General features: G+C 40.9%; 1 protein-coding gene across 1 annotated transcript; it reads right to left on the reverse strand.

The window, feature by feature from the left end:
- Positions 1 to 769: 769 nt before the first annotated feature.
- sap30bp (SAP30 binding protein) lies at positions 770 to 22918 on the reverse strand. The gene is made up of 9 exons (XM_032502928.1): positions 22748 to 22918; positions 20910 to 21019; positions 18553 to 18620; positions 15930 to 15970; positions 11323 to 11410; positions 8701 to 8770; positions 8312 to 8440; positions 7545 to 7635; positions 770 to 1608 (listed from the first exon to the last, which is right to left on the reverse strand). Exons 1-9 carry the CDS (start codon positions 22839 to 22841, stop codon positions 1427 to 1429), a joined length of 873 nt encoding a protein of 290 aa, XP_032358819.1. The 5' UTR covers positions 22842 to 22918; the 3' UTR covers positions 770 to 1426.
- Between the last annotated feature and the right edge of the window lie 505 nt (positions 22919 to 23423).

Genomic DNA, 23423 nt, shown 5'->3' on the forward strand with positions numbered 1-23423 from the left:
AAAAAAATTCTATATACTGTAAATACTGTATATGTTAACAAGTAAAAAAAACACCTGCTTACAGTTGAAATTGCAATCAACAGCGTTTGAAATGCACCCTGCTGAAATCAGTACTGTTTTGAATGCACAGTTTTTTGCAACAGTTTTGACAGCAGTGTGTTAGCATTTGAACAAAGTGCTGTGAATCCACAGTGTTGCAGGTTGTGGTTGAAGTCATGGAATAAACCTGTAGAGTTTTTAAAAAACTATGTTCAAGCAATGAAAAAACAAACTAGTTTGGTTCATATGAACTGCTGCTGACTGTAGTTAGACTTTTGCACATGAATACAATTAGAACAAGGAAAGTTGTCTCTGCATATTTTGGCGTTTTGTTAAAAGACTGCACCCACAGTCAGTTATAAATAATATTTGCAGCATGGAACAGTAAACAAGTGGGAAGGGCTTTATTTTTTTTTTTTTTTTAATAACTCAATGGGGAACTTTGGCCTACTCACACTGTCAACCTGTACCCAGAGTCGTGCGTCAAAAATACTACGAACTCTTAAAGCACCCCCCTTATGGAAGTCAGATGTAGAGACTGAGGTGAGGAAGGGCATAATTTAAAACTCCACCTGGAGCACAAATGCATTCCTTGAAAAAAAGAGACAAACACTGTCTGTGTGTGTGAGTTAGAAAAAGACAGGCTGGATAGTAAACTGGATGCCTGTTACTGGTTCCATGCACAGAAGGCTTCACTTTTTGTGGAAATGACAAAAAACAAAACAATAACTGAACAGAAAAGGCAACATCTGATTAATTTATTCACCTTATCATCAATATATATGTACAAGTGTAAAAAAACTTTAACGTTGAGTCGGTCAATATTCCAATAGTGAAAGAAAACAAAATGCTGGAAAAAAAGATGCACATGTCGAGCTATAACACAACTGCTAGAGGAAATGAAAATACTGCGCCAAAACTATGGATCAAAAATACACACATTTGTATGAAAGAAACACTTTTTCAGATATTTCTACCAGGTCTGCTTGGGAGCTCTTTCCTTATACAAACATTGTCACGCTCTTGTTTTCTACAACTGTTTAAACCAACAACTATTGCCGACATATATAAAAATGAATGACAGACATTCTTTCAGATTTTTAGAGGGTCTTTGAGTGTTTTCAAAATACTGAATTTGGCTTTAGGATACAATAGTGCCGATACGATCCCAGAGATAAAACTCAGTGAAGCCCTAGATTAGTCCGTTTGTAGCAAAAGGGTATTTGTAGGTTGGTTAAAAAAAATAAATAAAAAATAAGCTGTCCGTGTTCATTGTTCTCTCATTGCTTCTTTCCACATATAAAATGACCACAGGAAATACAGGTCTTCCAGCATCATGTCAGTCATTGCTGCGATCACACGCTCTTCTAGACAAACACCGAACAAATCACTGCTTTGACTTCTTTAGGATGGTGCCCACTGCAGAGATGACGGTCGTCTTGGTGCCGCTGGCGGTGGTTGTCACGGAGACGACGGCAGGCAGGGTGGCGCTGGTAGTGATGAGGGTGGGCTGGGCCAGGGTCACAGGGATTGCCGAGTCCCACTTGCTTTTCCTCTTCTGGGCCTCTGCTGAGGAGAGTAAACACTGCTGTGAGCTCAGGATTTAAATCACCAACTGCACAGGAAGGGCTGCACGACACGACGCTGAGGAAAGAGAGACACAGGCGCCCCCTGCAGTTTTGACCACTAGCAGCGCTATGAAGCAGGGTTTACAAGCCGCGACAGTGACAATAAAATTGTTTTCACCTTATTGGTACCTTGAGTCACCTTGTAATAAAAAGAAATATATATATATTTATATTCTTCCTTTAGTGCTACTTTTATAGTTTGTTCTATTTTATTCTAATAGGTGTTAATGGGCACCCAGATAGCTCACCCATATATAGAGGTTTACTCCTCGACGCAGGGGGGCCAGGGTTCGAGTCCCGCCTGCGGCACTTTGCGGCATGTCACTCCCCCTCTCTCTCCCCTTTTATATCTTCAACTGCCTTGTCAATTAAAGGCCTAAAATGCCCAAAAAATAATAATCTTAATAGGTGTTATTATACATTTCTTTGTGCAATCCTGTGTTGCATGACATTAATAAATCCTTGAATTTTAAAGATTATGAGCTCATGGGAAACTTGACTTGCTTTGCACTCGCACAGATCCTTCTAACAACCTTTCTCATCGATGTCATACTTTATTTAATAGAAGAGATAAGATTATAAGACATAAAAACAGTACCTGAGAAATGTAATTCCTAGTTGTTCACATCCTTGAACTGGGATGTGGCTGAACTGGACTCATTAGCAGAAAAGACAGTCGACAAGCGAGCTGTTGGGAAACCAAAATAAAAAAAGAGTTTAAGTTATTGGATACAGAGGAAAAAGGCCGACAAGAGTGCCTTCACGTTCAGCTCCTCTTTGCTCACATTACACGAAGCCCAGTCTGTGCCCACTCCTCCACAAAAACGGCCCTTTTTGGACCAGCGAGTTCATTCAGTGGCAAATGGCGTCTCTTTTTTTCCCCCACCAATTAATCTGCCGGTGTACAGCAGAGGACACCGGCAACTTACAGGGCGAGGAGTCAAATCTTTTTTAAATGTTCTGACAATGTGTTATGTGACAATAATGGTGAAAACACGACAGTTCCCTGTATTTTAAACAGGATAATTATATGCCAACTGTTTATTATCCCCATAAAAACACGAGAGTAGCCTAACCCTATCACATATTTTACCAGGCAACAGAATGATATGCTAATTATATATAGCTTTCTTTCAAGCCGGAATAATTAAGAATATGTTCATGATATTTTGTTCATATTTCATAAGTCTTGCGTAAAAACGTACTCAAGTCAAATCTGCGTGACGACAGCTGAGTGGGAGAGTACGTTGAGGTGAAAGTTGTGACCTGCTCAGTACAAGTTGTACATTGCAGGTGAGCCCACGAGACACACCCGAAGTGTGCGCGCGCGCGCTCACGTAACTAAACACAGCTCATAACTGTGAATCATCCCATTAACAATCCATTCGATGAGTCCGTTTTACAGCACTGACTTCACACTCTTTATCATACCTTAAGGGTATGTATAATTTTATTGAAATGTGTGGAGGAAGGTAAGTTTCACCTTACATTGTAAAAAGCTGCTTAAAGATAAAACAGTCAAATGAATCAAGGCATTAATCTACTTTTTTGGGTCAATTGTATGTGTACAGCTTTTCCCTTGCAGTGTTTAAAGTATACAAACGGCATGCTATAGTTTCTACAGCCTTACCATTGTATTTGTTTATGAATACTTTCATAATTCCATATCAACACAACCAACTCGGCGTTAAGAATACATCTGTTTTCAAAAGGCCACTTTTTTATACGTTACTTTTTTACATTTTGTTGTTCGTGAGAAATCATGATTGAGCATTATAATTCTCTTTTAATGCTCAATCATGATCATTAATGTGATTTCTGTGAGGGGACCATCCAATGCGCTGCACAATGATTTGCACTGTACTTTCTCTTTTCTCTCGATAATTCCAGCTGGGAAAGTTTTCTTTTGCAATTTGGTGGAACCAAATGTGTATACCACCTAAACATAGCATGTCAAACAGTGTCTTTAAGAGGGAATGCAGTTTTTTAGTATCAGAATCAGAATCAGAAATACTTAATTGATCCCCAAGGGAAACTCTGTGTTGGAGTTGCACAAATAGTATAAATACCAGAGAGAACCATAAGGAGTGTGGCTATGACTATGGATGTTGTACTATGAAATTAATTCCAAGCTCTGCAGAACACTGTTTAAGAAACAAGAATGTGACAATATCTATCTACTGTATCAAATAAATGGCTACAGTTTTGTGTTACTCTGTGGCCAATTGTGGTTATGATTCAACTGAATGTCATCATTACTCAGGCCTATGCCCCAATCTCTATTTCTCTAAACCTCTGTTAATCCTGTAGGGTCCAGTATCACACCCAGACCTTCTTCATCTTCTAAATAGACAGAGGAGTTTCTGATTTTAAATGTTGAGAAGTCCCAGCTTTATTGCCAGCCATCGTGTAATTTTTTATGTGACATTCACGTTTTTTCTATTGCTAAACGACAGTGGGCACAACTGAAGCTACATGTGCAAAACTCTAACTACAGTCTGAACTACCAACAGTCACCTGAGCTAAACGGTGCACATCAGCTGCAAACTCAGTATTCTGTCTCTAGTAATTTATGGAATTAATGGGGAAAAAACTAATTGTGCATAACAGTAAGAATAGGGAATAAAGAACAGTTTGACTAATCCTGCCTCAAGTTTTCTTCATCACATGGGATGTCTGCATCATCGCCAATAACTAATGCATGTGGTGTTTCCATTGCATTTTGCATTTTAATAGTTTTACTATTGTAAAGATATAGTATTTTTTCCATTATTTTTCAATAGCTGTCTATGTAACCTCAGACATGTGACCAGGACATGTTATCTTTTCTCTTTTACCTATTTCTCACAAACAGTACAGTGTATAATTGTTTCTGATTTGGTGATTGTATAAAAAAAAATTCTATATACTGTAAATACTGTATATGTTAACAAGTAAAAAAAACACCTGCTTACAGTTGAAATTGCAATCAACAGCGTTTGAAATGCACCCTGCTGAAATCAGTACTGTTTTGAATGCACAGTTTTTTGCAACAGTTTTGACAGCAGTGTGTTAGCATTTGAACAAAGTGCTGTGAATCCACAGTGTTGCAGGTTGTGGTTGAAGTCATGGAATAACCTGTAGAGTTTTTAAAAAACTATGTTCAAGCAATGAAAAACAAACTAGTTTGGTTCATATGAACTGCTGCTGACTGTAGTTAGACTTTTGCACATGAATACAATTAGAACAAGGAAAGTTGTCTCTGCATATTTTGGCGTTTTGTTAAAAAGACTGCACCCACAGTCAGTTATAATAATATTTGCAGCATGGAACAGTAAACAGTGGGAAGGGCTTTTTTTTTTTTTTTTTTAATAACTCAATGGGGAACTTTGGCCTACTCACACTGTCAACCTGTACCCAGAGTCGTGCGTCAAAATACTACGAACTCTTAAAGCACCCCCCTTATGGAAGTCAGATGTAGAGACTGAGGTGAGAGGGCATAATTTAAAACTCCACCTGGAGCACAAATGCATTCCTTGAAAAAAGAGACAAACACTGTCTGTGTGTGTGAGTTAGAAAAAGACAGGCTGGATAGTAAACTGGATGCCTGTTACTGGTTCCTGCACAGAAGGCTTCACTTTTGTGGAATGACAAAAAACAAAACAATAACTGAACGAAAAGGCAACATCTGATTATTTATTCACCTTATCATCAATAATATGTACAAGTGTAAAAAAACTTTAACGTTGAGTCGGTCATATTCCAATAGTGAAGAAAACAAATGCTGGAAAAAAAGATGCACATGTCGAGCTATAACACAACTGCTAGAGGAAATGAAAATACTGCGCCAAAACTATGGATCAAAAATACACACATTTGTATGAAAGAACACTTTTTCAGATATTTCTACCAGGTCTGCTTGGGAGCTCTTTCCTTATACAAACATTGTCACGCTCTTGTTTTCTACAACTGTTAAACCAACAACTATTGCCGACATATATAAAAATGAATGACAGACATTCTTTCAGATTTTTAGAGGTCTTTGAGTGTTTTCAAATACTGAATTTGGGCTTTAGGATACAATAGTGCCGATACGATCCCAGAGATAAAACTCAGTGAAGCCCTAGATTAGTCCGTTTGTAGCAAAGGGTATTTGTAGGTTGGTTAAAAAAATAAATAAAAAATAGCTGTCCGTGTTCATTGTTCTCCTCATTGCTTCTTTCCACATATAAATGACCACAGGAAATACAGGTCTTCCAGCATCATGTCAGTCATTGCTGCGATCACACGCTCTTTCTAGACAAACACCGAACAAATCACTTGCTTTGACTTCTTTAGATGGTGCCCACTGCAGAGATGACGGTCGTCTTGGTGCCGCTGGCGGGTTGTCACGGAGACGACGGCAGGCAGGGTGGCGCTGGTAGTGATGAGGTGGGCTGGCCAGGGTCACAGGGATTGCCGAGTCCCACTTGCTTTTCCTCTTCTGGGCCTCTGCTGAGGAGAGTAAACACTGCTGTGAGCTCAGGATTTAAATCACCAACTGCACAGGAAGGGCTGCACGACACGACGCTGAGGAAAGAGAGACACAGGCGCCCCCTGCAGTTTGACCACTAGCAGCGCTATGAGCAGGGTTTACAAGCCGCGACAGTGACAATAAAATTGTTTTCACCTTATTGGTACCTTGAGTCACCTTGTAATAAAAGAAATTATATATTTATATTCTTCCTTTAGTGCTACTTTTATAGTTTGTTCTATTTTATTCTAATAGGTGTTAATGGGCACCCAGATAGCTCACCCATATATAGAGGTTTACTCCTCGACGCAGGGGGCCAGGGTTCGAGTCCCGCCTGCGGCACTTTGCGGCATGTCACTCCCCCTCTCTCTCCCCTTTTATATCTTCAACTGCCTTTCAATTAAAGGCCTAAAATGCCCAAAAATAATAATCTTAATAGGTGTTATTATACATTTCTTTGTGCAATCCTGTGTTGCATGACATTAATAAATCCTTGAATTTCTAAAGATTATGAGCTCATGGGAAACTTGACTTGCTTTGCACTCGCACAGATCCTTCTAACAACCTTTCTCATCGATGTCATACTTTATTTAATAGAAGAGATAAGATTATAAGACATAAAAACAGTACCTGAGAAATGTAATTCCTAGTTGTTCACATCCTTTACAGTGTTTCATACGTTATGAAACTGATTATGATCATTTCATTTCTTTGTGGCTAAGGGATAAGTAAATGACAAATGTCTTGCATTACTCTCAAGATGGAAGAGGAATACAAAGCCAATTTAATTTCTGTTTATTCAGTCCTGAGCTGCTGCAGCCTTAGCGTTAATGGGACAACAAGGTTCCAACTTAGGAACATAATTGCCAGGAAATATGTCGTGGTATCGAGCAAGGAGCATTTCTGCAATGAGCATGATCAAGTTGCAGCGTTCCCAGTAATGCTTGCTTCTAACTCAGCTCTGGAGAGCCAATTCCCCCAAATCCTCATGTTTTCTCAATTTGCAGCTTTTCCTTGGATCAGGGTGGCATCTAAATCCTGGTTGCAGCTGCCGTCGTGGTCCTGCTCGCCACCCTGCTACGTCATAATACGCCAAACAGCTACAACTATTATTTCTAGTTATATTTCCATTATCTTTATTGTTACTATAATTGCCACTGTTCATCATATCACCAACCGGCACCAGCAGATGCCCGTCCACCAAGAGCCTGGATCTGTCCGAGATTTCTGCCTAAAAAAAAAAAAGATTTTTCCTCGCCCCTGCTGGGCCAAATGCTTGGTCTTGGGGGAATTATTGGAACTGTTGGGTCCTTGTAAAGTGTCTTGAGATAACGCTTGTTATGATTTGATACTACGAATAATTTGATTGATTGTGAGGTGTTTACCTGTGGCTGTGGTGGTGGTGGTGTTGCTGCTGGTGGAGGATGCTGTGCTGGAGGGGTTGGTGCCCTTCTTAGTCCCTGTGACAAACTCAATCTGGGAAACAAACATTGAACATTAAACCAAACATTAAAACGCTGAGTTCAGTCCTGGTGCTGTTTGACGTGTAACTGTTTTTAACCAACAACCACAATCTGCTGCTGCTTATCACAGAAGGCCTCAAGTGCCCGACTCAAGGGAACATCAACAGTGACAGTATTTGAGTGAGAGAAGAAAAGGACTCATTCCCTCGGTTTTGTTTCATTCTCGCATCAAACTCTTACTCCTGTTTGTTAACTTTGCTGTCGCCTGCACTCCACTGACATTTCCCAGTAGAGAATAGTAAAGCAGATCCTGTAGTGTACACGTTTGTTCAAGTCCAGTTTCTACCTTCGCGGCAGCTGCTGCTGATCATAGCAGCCCTTAGCCCCTCTGAATGATTATTCAGCAGATATTGCTGAAGCAAAAATAGCTGGCAAAGAAAGACAAACTCTGGTGCACTTCTACTGAAGATGTGAAAAACAGTGAAAAACACGTATGGGCAGAGCTCAGCTGTAAAGCCGCACTGGGCTGGGCCTGAGCTACTGTTACGAGAGCTGAACTTGGCAATGGCGACTTCTGCGTGTGTCTAATGAAGGATGGGAAGTAGAAATTACCTGCAGCTGGTGGAGACTTGCCCCTGACGCAGACAGAGAAGAGAACTGACAACCCTTTTTGTTGTTGTTCTACTCACCTTGGTCCGCTCCTTCTTGGCTTTTTCTAGCTTGTCCATCTCCACTTTCTGGGCTTTGGCTGGAAGTACAAGACGCATACAGGGTTTTTTTTGAGTTCCCAAACACACGAGTGTAAAGAAGGAGTCCCTGGGTTACCTAGGGCTCATTAAAAATCCCCTACCCCAGAGGTCAAAAATTTTTTTGGGTGTTATTCCCCTTTTCCCAATGCAAAAGAATTTGCTTTGTAATGCTAAAAAGAGAAAAAAAAAGGAAAAAATAATAAGACCTTTGGGAAAAATTTTTTGTTCTATTCGTGGCAGATGAATAAAAGCTTGAATGGGGTAGAGTAAATGGCACTGCTGGTGATGTTTTCCCTTTTGGGGGAGGGCCGCATCCTTTGGGTTTAAACCCTCTTTTTTTTGGAGGGGTGTTTGGTAAAATGCCATGGAGCTTCCCCCCGACAGCTTTTGGTCTTCTCCGGGTTTCAAAAACAAACAAATCAAGAAGGACGTGAGCTTATCAGAATTAAAAATCATTGTCTGCTTTTCCCCCACACTCTCATTTTGGGAGTCATCAAAAGAACAAAAAAAACCTATAATGATCAGCTGCCAAGGAAAGGGCATGGGAAGGGGGTTTTACTGAGTTAACACCTTTTTGGGAAAAAATTTGGCAACCAGGTTTAACTGAGCCACAAGGAGCCGGCAGGTGTCTCCACGGCATCACGGTGATGAATGAGGGCTAACATGGAACAAGATGGAAGACGGGAAGCTGCAAAATGAAGCTTAAAGCCCACTCCCAACCCAAAAATTGCAAGTTTTAGCGGTCTGAACCCGGGCCCCGTCAAACCAGGGGGGTTTTGGGGGTGGGGCTCAGCTGGGGCAAGCCCAAAAGGTGCTTCAGAAGTCAGGGACGTCCTGCTAAAGTCGGGTTACAAATTGAAAAAAACTATCAATAAGCCTTTTATTTTGTTGCGTGAACGGTTTTAAAAAGATGAGGGGTTAACGTGCACCCGAAAGCACTACGGTCGACCAAGACAGACATTGACTGAAGAGCGAGCAGCTTTAGAACAAAGCCGTGAATCAGAGAAATAAAATGTGTTTTCGCTGATTCATTTCTAGGAATGTAACTGTAGCAAGCATCTCATTATCACTAACGGTATCCACATTCATATTTAGACGCAACAAAGGATTTATCCAGCTACAAAAAGCCTGGAAGTCTAAAGACTGGCAGCTACAAAGAGTCATTCCATTGAAGATAATATTACTCCTTTGCCATTGTCTTCTATAACGACCCAATACGAGTGACCAGAAACCCCTATCGGCGGGATGACAATTAACATTATAAACCCTTACAAATGATTATTTAAAAAGTATGTATATGACGGAGATTTGGTTAGGCATAGGCACAAAAACTACTTGGTTAAAAACGCCCTGTGGAGTTTTAAAAACAAACAAAAGTTATGTTTGCATTCAGTGTTTCTTATGAAAATGCATTGTGTACATCCTTGAAGTCTAACAAGCTTGCATGTCCTTCCTATTTAAGCATTTGCAAAGCCAATTTTGATTTTTTAATGGTTTTTATTTATCTACAATTGGTTGCTAGCAGTCTTCTTCATTGCCGCCACCATTATAGGAGTGCCCATATAACCAACTAATTATTTCATCTCTAAAACCAATGTTGACTGCTAGTAGGAAAAGGAAAGGGACCAGAGGTAACCCATTTCAACGTCACACTTGTGGACTCAATCATCTACCTGTACCTCCATCCCATGAGGTTTTTCTGTGCTGTTGCAAAGGCACGTTACTTAACCCATTTGATCTGACCGACAAAAATCATAAAACCTACGTAACTTGAGGTCTATGTCAGGTAAATGTAAAGGCTGTTTTAGGGATTTGAACAAAACGGCCGATGCTGTTGTTAAGGCTCACTGAAGGCCTGAGCTCACTGAAGGCCTGAGCTCACTGAAGGCCTGAGCTCACAGGTTCTGGCTGCCAATGGGATGTTGACCTCAAGTTTGGGCCTCGCAACAGGTGGTTTTGTAACTGTTCATGAAGAGGATATGTTGCAGAAAATTGCCCGTAACAAACACTAAGCACACGTGTCTCTGTTCCTCCTTGACATTAGGGCAGGGATCCAGGCTGTTCTGGTGAAGGTGAATCATAAGACGTTCATCTAATAGGTGCGGGAGTGTCAGCCCAGGGGGAATACTGCTGCGCTTTACACTTACTTAGTCAGCTGCTGTGTCCTGACCTGCCTTAGCTCCTCACAGAAACAAACCATGTTGCAGTCAGATGCGCCAAATGCACGTGAATGCAGCAAGGCAAAAAAAGACAGCAGTGCTGGTGTGGAGATACAAAATTGATAGACGATGACACTGTGTGCTGGTTTAATTACAGGGCTGAGTCTCAGGATTTATGTAGCCACCAGAATTTATTTCTAACCTCAGAGGGAACGAGGGAAACTACTCACTTGGCGTGGAAAACAGGTTATTTTCACTGCATCAACACCAAGATGACTAGTCTCTGGATACGGTCCCTTCTATCCCCTTAAACAATCTAAGTTTTAGTTCTTGATCTTCAACTCCTAATTCTAAACCTTCTACACATGCCAAAAGGGAGAGTGCAGACTGTGTGTCTGCTCATGAAAACAACATTCCTTTAGGGGCCAGAGACAAGTCTTCAACGTTTAGTAGGATACATTTACACCTGGAACCATAGACCATACAGTCTATGCCTGGAACGTGTTTCTCCAGCGCCAAAAACAAGCATACAGACATGGTAAAACACACAGGGCATCGGGACTATTCTATCAAAGCTCTCAGAAAACCCACAACCCCCAGCTTTATCCACACACCCTCTGCAATGCTATGCTTAGCAGAAGTAACTGTGGCCTTAGTGGCAATATAAACACTGCTTGCCCGAGACGATAGCAGCAGTGTATTGTGTTTAAACAAATGTGTGTGCAACAGGAAAAGCTTTGCGGTGAAGGTTATGTGACTAAATAATCATACAACGGTGGAGGCGTGTCTACCTGTAGCTGGATCGAGCAGCATCCGGGGGGCTCGGGGGGGATCCTGATCTCATCAGGTGACATGTTCCGTACTTTCTCCGAGAATAGAGCTAGAAGAAGACAAAAACATAAACATGAGCACTTACGGGCATCCAGGTAGCGCAGTGGTCTGTGCGGATGCCCATGTATAGAGGTTTACTCCTCGACGCAGCCGGCCCGGGTTCGAATCCGGCCTGCGGCCCTTTGCTGCATGTCACTCCCCCTCTCTCTCCCCCTTCACAACTTAAGCTGTCCTGTCAAATAAAGGCCGAAAAATGCCCAAAAAATAATCTTAAAAAAAACAAAAAAAAACATGAGCACTTACATGTTTTCACTTTGATGGCTTTACTGCTCTACCCTGTCATACATGTCTCGACATGCTGAATAAAGATAAACTAAGAAACCATTGTTGTACAAACATAGTTAAACGAATAGAAGCAAATCTGTTTTACTGTTTGAATTAACAGATACAAAATAAGAAAAGTGGAATATGGATTTTGCACTGGAGTACAAACAATAGTTCGCTGTGTGATAAGCAAACATTTCTGGTGAATTCCTAAGCATCTTGATGTTCATCATATTCCGGAGTGTGTGCCAGTGGTTTTAAATGGCAGTGTGGTATGAGGAGTGCACGTTCCGGGCAGGGAGTGGCTGTTGTTGGGGCTTGTAAGGAGAAGGGAGGCTCCTCTCCTCTCCCTTTGGACCCGTCCCCTTGTCTCCCTCTGCTTTCTCTGACTGCAGGCCAGGAATTCTTTAGTGTCACTCTACATCTCAATGAAGACAAACAGTCCCAGTCATTCGGCGCTGTCAATCCCGCTCTGAATAAGTGCTGCAAGCTGCATGCTGTGTATGCGCGTGTAAACGTGTAAATGCAGGAGTTTGTCCCTGCTCGCCAAGTAGAAACTTGACGGGACGTGAGAAGATCATTTTCTTAAGTGCAGTCTTATCTTGGCCTGGCTGAACACTTAATCTTACAAAATGCAAGAAGAACTCTTACACTGAAGTTTAATAAAAAATCTATAATCTGATCAGGAGATTTTTGTGTTTGTGGTGTTTTGCTAACATTTTTAAGGAAGAATACGACATCAATAATGAGAAATGTGATATATTAGGCAAGTTGTTATACTACTTTACATGCACAAAAAAACTTTCTTTTTTTTTTTTAAATAAGGAGACCTTAAAGTTGTTAAAAGATTTGTGACCACAACATGTCCTGAGCAGGACAATTTACTCGGGGACATGTCAACATGTTCACAGTGACAATGCTCAGTGTTCAGAAGGTAATGTTACCAAAATAAACATCTTAGCTTAGCATGTTAGCATCCTAACTTTTGCAAGTTAGCCCTAAACACAAAGTACAGCTGAGACTGATATAAATGTCATTAGTTCTGCAGGTATGAATAACTGTACAACATTTTGTTGTAATCCAATTGTTGCTGAGGTGGCGTAGCTAAAAATAAAAGACAGTGTTTCTGGTGGACAAACTATGTAGTGGTGACACAGTTTCTAAATTAGCTCAAACAGTTCACAAGTTTTGGCATTTCTGTACTGGAATCCCTTGTTACTTTTATATATTCACAGATTTGAGAATTCTGTAAAAAACTAATCATCTAGAAGGCGGTAATCAAATGTCTGGACAAATTTGTAATCTTGCTTATGTCCTGATCCAAATCCAAATTTAGACCTCTTGTACAGTTACATAATTGGAAAATGTGGCTTATATTGTAATGTAACAAAAGGATTTAGTAGCAAACGTAAGTAGGGTATTGATAAAGCATCGCACCATTTCAGAAGATACCCAGCTCTACTTGCTGACGGTGTCTTTTTCTTAAAGTTGCGTGATGATTTGCCACTGATCTACTGCCACTGCATGCTGAAAATGTTGACCGTTTGGTCCAACACTTGTGTCCATTAGGTTCAGTAGCTCTACTGCATGCAGTGTCTTGATGCTGGCTGCAACATGTCTGTTGACATAAATATTGCTGGTCCACAGTGAAGCCATCCCTGCCCGTGGGATTGTAACAGAGGTGAAGTCTAAAGCGTTTGTCTGCAGACGGGGTCCTGACTTGTACTGACAAAATGTTTCCAGCAACCCTCCCTTCAATATCTTTGCAGTTTTTTCCTTGGTTTGCTTATCTGCTGGGACCACAGATACCCACGTGTGGATACTGATTTGCCACCCTGATCTGCCTTATGCCTGGAAAGTACAAAGAAGGAGTGATTACCCCATGCACGGAAATGGTTCCATGCATGTATCCACTCTGAACACTGTACATTTTAAAGCACAGAACATACTGTAGCCTCCAACAATAAAAAACCTGACAAGGCAAGTCTGATGAGTCATAGGTATTAGGTGGTAGCTTTCATTTAACTCTCTCACAGACACACACGTGCTGTCACAGACAATTACACATTGTAGCTGCAACAGGGGCTTAGCATTGTGGAAGACTGCTAATCTACTATACAATTGTAGATAAAGTGTTGTAGCCTTGTTGGACAAACTCTAATTTAAACACAAAAATAAACTCTGTAGCCCTCCATGGGAGAAAAGGAAGTGTGAATAAATCACAGCGTGTGTAATAAATAATCTGTTTATAATTCAGTTCAGCATGAGAGGAATATTCTCATATAACAGCAGTACTGTCAGGAAGGACATGGAGACACAGTGTAATAAACAGACAGAGAAAGGATTATATTCTGCGACAAAATTACCATCTGTCGTCTCGCAAAAATCGTGGAAAGTCAAAATCTGTGCCCTGAGGGTCTGTTTGGAAAGATGGACAATGTCTGGCCCTTGAGTGAACATACAAAGAGCCGTCTTCAGCCTGCTGACGGGAGGCCTTTTGCCAGAGCCACTGTGACATTTACTGACAGACGAGACGGAGGAGTCGAGCCAAGTGTCCGGGCCGGGGCCATGAGTCACACCGCCTGGCTGTTTTTGAAAACTAAAAATTGCTCTAGTGCAGGGGTCTTCAAACTCAACTTACTTGGAGGCGCTGGAAGAAGAGTTGGGTTTGCTGGGCCGCATCAAGTACAAAAAAACCTCTATTTCCTCCAACAGGCGACTGCCGGTGCTTACCCCTAGACTGAAGGTTGGTGAATTTCAAACAGCTCACACTGTCAAACTCAGCATTGCCGCAAAGATATGCTAGCTGACACCGTTACGCGCTGTCAGGAACTACTACGTAGCCATAGTGACAAGCGCAATGAGAAAGTTCAGAACGCGGCGCACTAAACACTACTTGATGTCATTAGGGGTCCCAAAATAATCGGCCGCAATTGGCCCGGCCGAGTTGAACCATGCTCTATGCATTCCCTTCTAGCACTTCTTGTAAGGCTCAACAACAGTGGAAGTGTGATATGAAAGAGTAATCTGTGGGCAGAAGCACGAGTCATCAGTACTGCTGGCTTCCCAGAAAAGCTTGTGTATTAAGCACTTATGAACAGCAGAGCATCAGGAGCCAAAGCTGAGTTTCCTTTGAGTGAGTTCAAATCAGCTGCATAAATCAACTTCTACTTGGATTCATTTAGACATTCCTTTCAAAATGGAATAATTTGTCTATGAGTATCATTTAGCGGTTATGTTATTTATTATTATCAGATCTCATTGCAACGCATTATTACATATTGTTTTCTGAGGTTATTTTTTCAGTCAAATGGTAGATGATAAGATAATCTGTACCATTGTGTGTATCTAGCTACGTGCCGCAGTGTGTCAACAGCTTATGGTTATTAGTGTTTAGCAGACTAATGTGTGAGAAGCCACTCCCTGTATCACTCATATCCTGTCTGATCTCTGATGTTCACTTCACACCTGTACAGGTCAGCCATTACTCACCAATTCCTACCGGCACCATGGGTCATAGCACATCTGTCAGTCAATGGACAAAGAGGCTTTTTTTACCGGAGCTTGTTCTAGTTAGTGATTCATTGACTTACTGCACCAACACCCAACTGACACAATATAACGTTTTTTAGTCTGATTCTTACACTGTATCCTACTTTGTTTATTTTATTCAATGGCCAAAGGCTAAAAAAAAAACTTGCCTAAAACAAGAGTAAATAGTGCATTTATTAGGGTTATTCCAAAGCACTCTTCTTTGGTCAGAACTAAGGAGAGCGATCACGGATACGGTCTGTCCTTTGCATTAAAACTTTTTACAATGTATTTCAAGAGCATCAAGCTATTACAATATCTATTATATAAGCACAGATAGTACAACAGTATATTAGTCAGTCATATGTATTAGGTTAAACAGTAATTTGATAACGTTTTTAATTTAAGGTCCACCCACAATTGGTTTGGCCCATCCAAAACTGGAATCCTGGCACCGTGCCTGCCGTATGGACTAGTGCCTATGTTTATTTTAATGAAGGACCACGTCAGTCAGTGCGGCCCAATGTGTGTGTGGACAACAGTGGAGCTATGTCGCACAGAGGAATAACATCTACCAGGCTTTGGAAACTTACTAGGATCATTTCAGTGTTGATTTTGGTCTTTTCATGGGATTTATGGACAACGAGCGGCAGCCTTATCCATAAAGAGTTGGTGTGTGTTTGTGTACTCTGTTTTTGTGTATGTGTACTCACCAACTAGCTCATTGGGGTCCTTTTTTTCTACTTCTGAGAATCTGTAAAAAAAAAAAAAAAAAGAATAATATAGAGAGAAACATGTGATATTAAGGTTTCATTTGGACAGGAGAATGTAATCATCTTGTGGTGAAGGGAAACATTGACAGCACCAGTGGTAGACATTATGAAACCATGTCCCCAGCTCGGATATAGTTAATTACAGTGGATTATACGCAGTTTGGTGAGTGAACTGGCAATTCTTGTAAAAGATGTGGAGCTGGAAACAAAGGCTCATTCCGTTTGTACCTGAAATCCAGAAATGACATGCTAATGCAACTGACTGCATGGAATAGAAACTGACAGGAGAATAGTTCCTAAGAAATAATAAAAACCAGAGTAGCAAATCCTGGCAGTTCCCAGTGAAAGCCTGAGCTCGGCAGGAGGAGGAGGAGGATTGTACAGCCTCTGAAATATGCTGCCTGTTGTGCCAGCTCTGTGGGCATAACACAGGTTCAGCACAAAGGAACAGCGCTGTTATTCACAGGCATCGTGTCATCGCCTAGCAACTGCACGGGAACATCAAAGAATTGTTCTAAAGTTGGCCAAATTACAAAGACAAGGATGAGGGCAGGGTGGGGTAGGGTGGACAGAAAGACATGGAAGCATAGCAGCGCCTGTTGACAGAAATACAAACTAATATATACAGTATATGTACAGTTTATATGGCACCTGCTGTTTGAGACAGAGCCAACAAAATACTCTTCAGCTCACTGATCAACATCTGAAGAGCCTTTCCCATTTGGCCACCCTTCACAAGAAGGTCAGAGGGCACGTTAAGCGATAAAATCTGCAGCACTGGAGGTGGAATAATGCAGTGCAGTCCAAGACTTTGTTTTGAAAAAAATAATTTAATTTTAGCAGCATAGTATAAATCCAACCCATTACCAAAAACCCAACAATGTCAGGAATAATTCAGTTAAATGCATCATCAACAACATAAAAGCAGTGTTACCTCCCTCTAAACTGATGATTTTCATCTGAATTTGTTTGTGGAGGATGGCAGTGTGAAAAAAATGGGTGGAAACAAAAAGATACAATTTAACTGATCTTCTGAATCACCAATTGTTGACATCAAAACTATAAGCTTGGCATGGTTTTATTTCAGTTAGATTAATAGCTGGTTTGATTTGCATTGAGAGATGATTTTATGGAAAGTATCCCATGCCGATCTCTAGGTATGGTGAAGGGTATGTGATGATGTGGGGGGGGGATATTTTAATTCCAACGGCAAAGGGAACTTTATCAGGATGCATAGTATCCTGATCCATGAAATAACTGGCCTATAATAATAAAAATATGCTCTGCCTCTCTACGTTTTACACGACATCCCAATCTCAATGGAATAGGGGTTTGAAGTTCTTGAGTATTCTAGTTCCCTGGTTAAATAAGGCCCAGGTATCATGTGGTGAGCTTATCTACAAAACACCAACTGCCATTCAGTCAATAGATAAGAAAACATTGTGTCAACTAATACATGTGACCCAAAACAGTCAACACAAGGCTCAACATTATCACCACCTTCTGCTGCTACACACACTCTGCGGCTACAACACATCACACGTGTAAAAACCTAGACAACGTTAATATTATTGAAGAGCTGCAACGATAAGTCAATCAACAGGAAAATAATTGCAAAATATTTAATTATTGATTAATTGTTCAAGTAATTATTGATGCAAAAATGGCAGAAACTGCTGTTTTCAGCCTCCAAAATATGGAGATTTTATGCTATTGCCTGTTTTACATCCTATTTAACGCTGACACAACAAGACATTTTAAGATATAACTTTGGACTTTGAGAAACTTGAATGGACATTTTAACGATATGTTGTTTTTCCTGCCAACTAGCTAGACTATCTGTCCAATCTGAGTTTTCTGTTGCACGGCTAAAACAACTTTTGAACATACACAAGTTCCTCCACAAGGCCATTGCTTAGCACCGCCCATGATGATAGTGATTGGTTCAAAGAAATGCCAATAAACCAGAGCACGTTTTTCTCCCGTACCGGAATGCTGTGTGGACTAGCCATAGACTCTTGTGCAGGGCTGTGGAGGAAGGTCCGGCAAAGCAGGACTACAGTTACGTTACCACAAAATCCTTGCACTGCCAGCGCTGTAATCTGTGCTTCATGACATGGCACATCAAAGAGACAAAAATCTCACAAAACAATAATGTATCAGATTATGAGCAACCAAAGACCGAGAAAACATCCTCTGACTTGTATTGTTCCTGCTTGTTAGGTTTGTGACTCACTCTTACCTCACTGACCTGTACCAAGCTATCAGGCTGTCCAGCTCACATGGCTTTGCAACACATACACACACAAAGGGTGGGGCTAGAAAGGTGTGCTGGTCCGAGCAGTGTGCCCAGAAAACTCACAGTCAAGCAATTTCAGAATATACTTTAGGTATAACTCACTAGTGTTACCTACACAAAGTGCCTCATTTGATATTTGAGCATTCATCGGACATACATAAACCCATAGCACCATCTAGTGAACATGCTACTTCATAGCTTTTTGGCATTTAACATCCCCATCCTTTTAGGTCACAAAACAAATGAAATAAAAATCCATTCCACACGATGTGTGGGTGTTTAAATACCTCAACATCATCTGCGTCCCTCCCCTCGTCAGATTCCTCCATTTCCTATACAAAACAAAAATGCAGAAGGTTAACAGCAGCAGAGACTGGATGACAAACAGCACCCAGCTAGGACTGTTTTACTAGTTCTAGTACTACAAAGTCTTTGATAAAGGAACATTCCAAACATTTTGTGAAATGTGGTGGATGCCTTTTCACAAAAGCCACAAATGTCTATTCGGACTGTTCTAAGGAATTTAAAAGACCAGACAACCAATTTAACATATGAAGGTCAGTTGTATAATTTCTTCAGTGGCTTTGGAAGGAGGTTTCTTAAGTCTGAAAATAGCACTGATGATGTCATCAGGCTTTTCTTGGTTTTGACTTTTTAGCATAAAGCTTGCGTAGCCAATAACAGAAGGGGTCTGACAGAAGTGGACATTTAGGAGGCTTAAGGGCCTAATAAAAGATGCTAGTGAGTTGCATTATGGGAAATGTAGGATTCCGTGTTTTTGGAGATTGCTTGACCCATACTAGGGACTAAAGCTTGATTTACGCTTGTGCACAGGTTAGCGTAGCCTACGTAAGTTGCCTGAAGTTTTTGCGTTGGTGTGCACGTCAATCTCTTAGCAAGGCCAACGTGTGTGTGTGTGTGTGTGTGTGTGTGTGTGTGTGTGTGTGTGTGTGTGTGTGTGTGTGTGTGTGTGTGTGTGTGGTAAAGTGAGAGAGAGAGGCGATAAGCAACTGAGCTAGTAGCGTCTATAGAGCCTGTATGTTCTGACCACGGTAGGGCTGAATGATATTGTGTTTTAGCATCAACATTGCTATGTGCGCATGCGCGATAGTCCCATCGCAGGACGTTGCAATGTTGACGCTAATCCTTTTTTGCTGCTTGATAGTGTAGAAAAGTAAACTTCCACCGTTGTCCTTTTACATGATTATTACCAGCCGACCCATCCCCTTTAAGACAGGTAGCCATGTGGACAACGTGTGTATGTGATGTTAGTCCGACGGGGGTTATTGTTATGGAAAGGGAGGCTCTCCGTGTGAAAAGCGCCATAGGCAGCAGCTGCCGCTGACGCAGTGATGTCATAGTTTTGATGGGTAGTCAGTGAAGCTACAGTAGTCGGTGTTTTATGTTAATAAATCACCTAATTAATGCAACATAATCACAACGTCTCTAGGCCATTTCCTCCATCCGTCCCAACTGACGTTACGGTTCGGAGCCGCAACGCTGGCACAGAAGTCTGTGTCTGATCTAACGTCATTTACGCTGATTTAATTGTTCTTGGATACACAGAGTTTGTCGCTAGTGCGCGTGACATGCAGCTCTGATCAATTTATCAAACTAACGCTGGCCCCGCTAGTCGACCACAACCTGAAATTTAGATGAAGCAACATGCAGTCATTGTCATCCACTTTAGCCTGGATTGATAGTATTACATGTATACAATGGTGTCATGTTAGTCAACCAGCATATTTCTACCTAATTTCCCTCTCCAAAATCACATCAGAAGAGTAGTCACAGTGCTTACTTGCTTTGGTGTTTGTGAAGCATTAAAGTTTATCATAGTTCATCTTCTATGTAGAAGCACTCCCCTACAAAATCACCGTAGTAGTCGAGAATGATTTATTATTTCCAAATAGAGCTATTTATGTAATCTTTTTTCATATCACAATATACATCGCAGGGGAAAAATATATCGCAATGTCAGTTTTTTCCAATTTCATGCAGGCCAAGACCACGGTGGGATATCTTTAGCAGGAGAAGTTAACCCTCTCCTTAATTTCTAGTTGTTTATGGAGAAGGACAACCAGGAAATGAGTCAGAGCAAATGCAACGCTGCCAAGCTACTGCCGAGCGACGTGCGTTGGCAGGACGTGTCGTTACATTTTTTGAGGAGCACATCAGGCTACGGCGTAGGCTACGACTGAGAAGATGATCTTGGCCTCCTCAATATGGTCTGGGTGGGCCAGCTCTCTCCTTAAAGGAAGTGAGGTGACAAGACGCAAGTCCTCCTATACTAGTACAAACATGTAATGATGCTATTTGATGATAAGATACATCTCATTTTGAATATGACGCGGCTACAGCCACAACCAGTGTTAGTGCGGTCCTTACAGCTTCAACTCTTTACCCCAAAGTTCAGTAAAGACTCACATTTGATCATAAACAAAATGCAAAATTCTTTTCACACACCTAAACCACACCCCAGTGCTCTGCTTTTTGTGTCACTTAAAACGTTCAACCAAACTTCAATGGAACCTAACTATTTAATAGAAATCAACCTAAAGGATGTCATGTTTTCTAGCAGCAAGGAACACATTAAAAGAAATTCTAACTCTAAGACTGACCGAGTTGCTATCTCTGCTGCCTTCATCTCCAGACACCTTGTCATTGGGACCCTCAGTTCGGTTCAGGTCATCCTCTCCATAGCTGTACACCAGACCAGCTACACGCCCCCCTAGTGATAGATAGGATGAGACAGAGAGGCACAGGGTTATGAGAAGCCGCATGAGCCAGAATTGAATACTTGACTCACATATACACTACCGGTCAAAAGTTTGGGGTCACTTAGAAATTTCCATTGCACTCCATTATAGACAGAATCCCAGCTGAGATCAGTTGCCTTGTTTTTTTTAACCAGGGCAGCTGTTTCCAGATTACATTATGTGCTTACATGATTGCAAAAGGGTTGTCCAATGTTTTCTCAGTTAGTTTTTTAAAATAATATCAGATTAGTAAACAGAATGAGCCTTTGGAACATTGGGTGAATGGTTGCTGACAATTGAAAATGTAGATATTGCATTAAAGATCAGCCACCCACTCAGATCAGCTGGTATCCTGTCTATAATGGATTGAAATGGAAATTTTTAAGTGACCCCAAACTTTTGACCGGTAGTGTACATATACAGTACAGGCCAAAAGTTTGGATGCACCTTCTCATTCAATGAGTTCCCTTTATTTTCATGACTATTTACAGTGTACATTCTCACTAAAGGCATCAAAACTATGAATGAACAGATATGGAATTATGTACTTAACAGAAAAGTGTGAAATAACTCTTAAATAGGTCTTATATTTTAGATTCCTCAAAGTAGCCACCCCTTGTTTTTTTGACAGCGCTGCAAATCCTTGGTGTTCTCTCAATGAGCTTCATGAGGTGGTCACGTGAAATGGTTTTCACTTCACAGGTGGGCCTTGTCAGGGTTGATTAGTGGAATTTCTTGCCTTATTAATGGAGTTGGGACCATCGGTTGTGTTGTGCAGAAGTCAGTTTGACACACAGGTAAACACCTCTTGAAGCTCATCAAGAGAATGCCAAGAGTGTGCAACGCAGTAATTAGAGCAAAGGGTGACTACTTTGAAGAAACTAGAATATAAGACATGTTTTCAGTTATTTCACAGTTTTTTGTTAGGTATATAATTCCATATGTGTTCATTTATAGTTTCGATGCTTTCAGTGATAATCTACAATGTAAACAGTCATGCATTGAATGAGAAGGTGTAACCAAACCTTTGGCCTGTACTGTATACTGGTACTAAACACTTGCACATATACATGCATACATTGTGCATATATATATATATATATATATATATATATATATACACACTTCCCACCATCACAACATTGGCAGTGCATCAGGGATACAGAAGACAGGAAGACATCACAAAGCCATAACGTTCACCGTAATTAATTTCAGCACGCGCGTAGGAGAGAGAGAGACACACACACACACACACCACCACACACACACACACACACACACACACAGCCATTAGAATTTATCCATAAATCTAACATTATTACATAAATATGTGGGTAATAAGTATCAGTAACCAGTAACTTTACAGCAAAACAAAACGTTAAGTGACCTCTCATGTTAAGAACGTCTCGTTTTGTAGATATTATTAACGTTATGTGAACAACAAGAGCAAAACCAACCCAACAAGACCTTGCTGAAATACTTTTATTTGACTGAACTTTGTCGGTTCATGTTTCTTTAATTTAAAACCACGTCTTGAATAAATTAGACATAGTTGTCTGTAAACTAACTGTCGTTAAGTTAGCTCTAAGCTAACGTTAGCTGCCACATGAAGTCCGGGGTAAGAGTCGCATAGCAATAGGCAGAGTTTTTTAGCCTTTAAACATAGTCCCACAGAACCTATTACATTTGGTATCAGTTACCCGTCTCTTCTGGTTCGGAGTCGGAGTCAGGCTCTGAATCGTCTCCATAGTCTGCCAAAGAGGAAAGTAGGACACTCTTTTTACCGCTCGCCATTGCTGTTTGCGTCGCGTAAACTCCCGGTCGCAAAGTGATAACGTCAGTGAAATTGTATTACGTAGGCACCGACGTCGCACTGGGACGTTGTCTTTCTTTAACTGTCTATGGATGTAGTCCTCACGTTGATCTAATTCTATGTCTATTTTACAGCATAGACTAGGCTACTGCTACTATACAGCTAAAACCCTTCAATTATACAAACCCACCCCAAGAAAAAGCAAAAAGAAAAGAGGAGAAATGTCATTTGACAAGCTCCTACACTAGTAAAGAGTCATAGTAGCCTAATACACAATTATGTAGGCCTAAACATGCACTCACAACTTTCACATCTTATGCAAATTATTACTGCTGGCTGGTGAATGTGACGGGCGTAGAGATTAGTTTCTGTTTTTGAGTAACAATTAGTTACCCTTTTTCAGAAGGGTAGTTACCCTTTTTTATCAGGGTAATGAATGATTTGTTACCCTTTTTCAAAAGGTAACAAATGATTAGTTACCCTTTTTTAAAAGGGTAGTTACCCTTTTTCAAACTCCCAGCTCAAATGTCAAACTCCGCTTTCAGAACACCACATTCAACTTC

This window comes from Etheostoma spectabile, chromosome 21 (assembly GCF_008692095.1).
Source record: "Etheostoma spectabile isolate EspeVRDwgs_2016 chromosome 21, UIUC_Espe_1.0, whole genome shotgun sequence".
Classification (NCBI taxonomy): domain Eukaryota; kingdom Metazoa; phylum Chordata; class Actinopteri; order Perciformes; family Percidae; genus Etheostoma; species Etheostoma spectabile.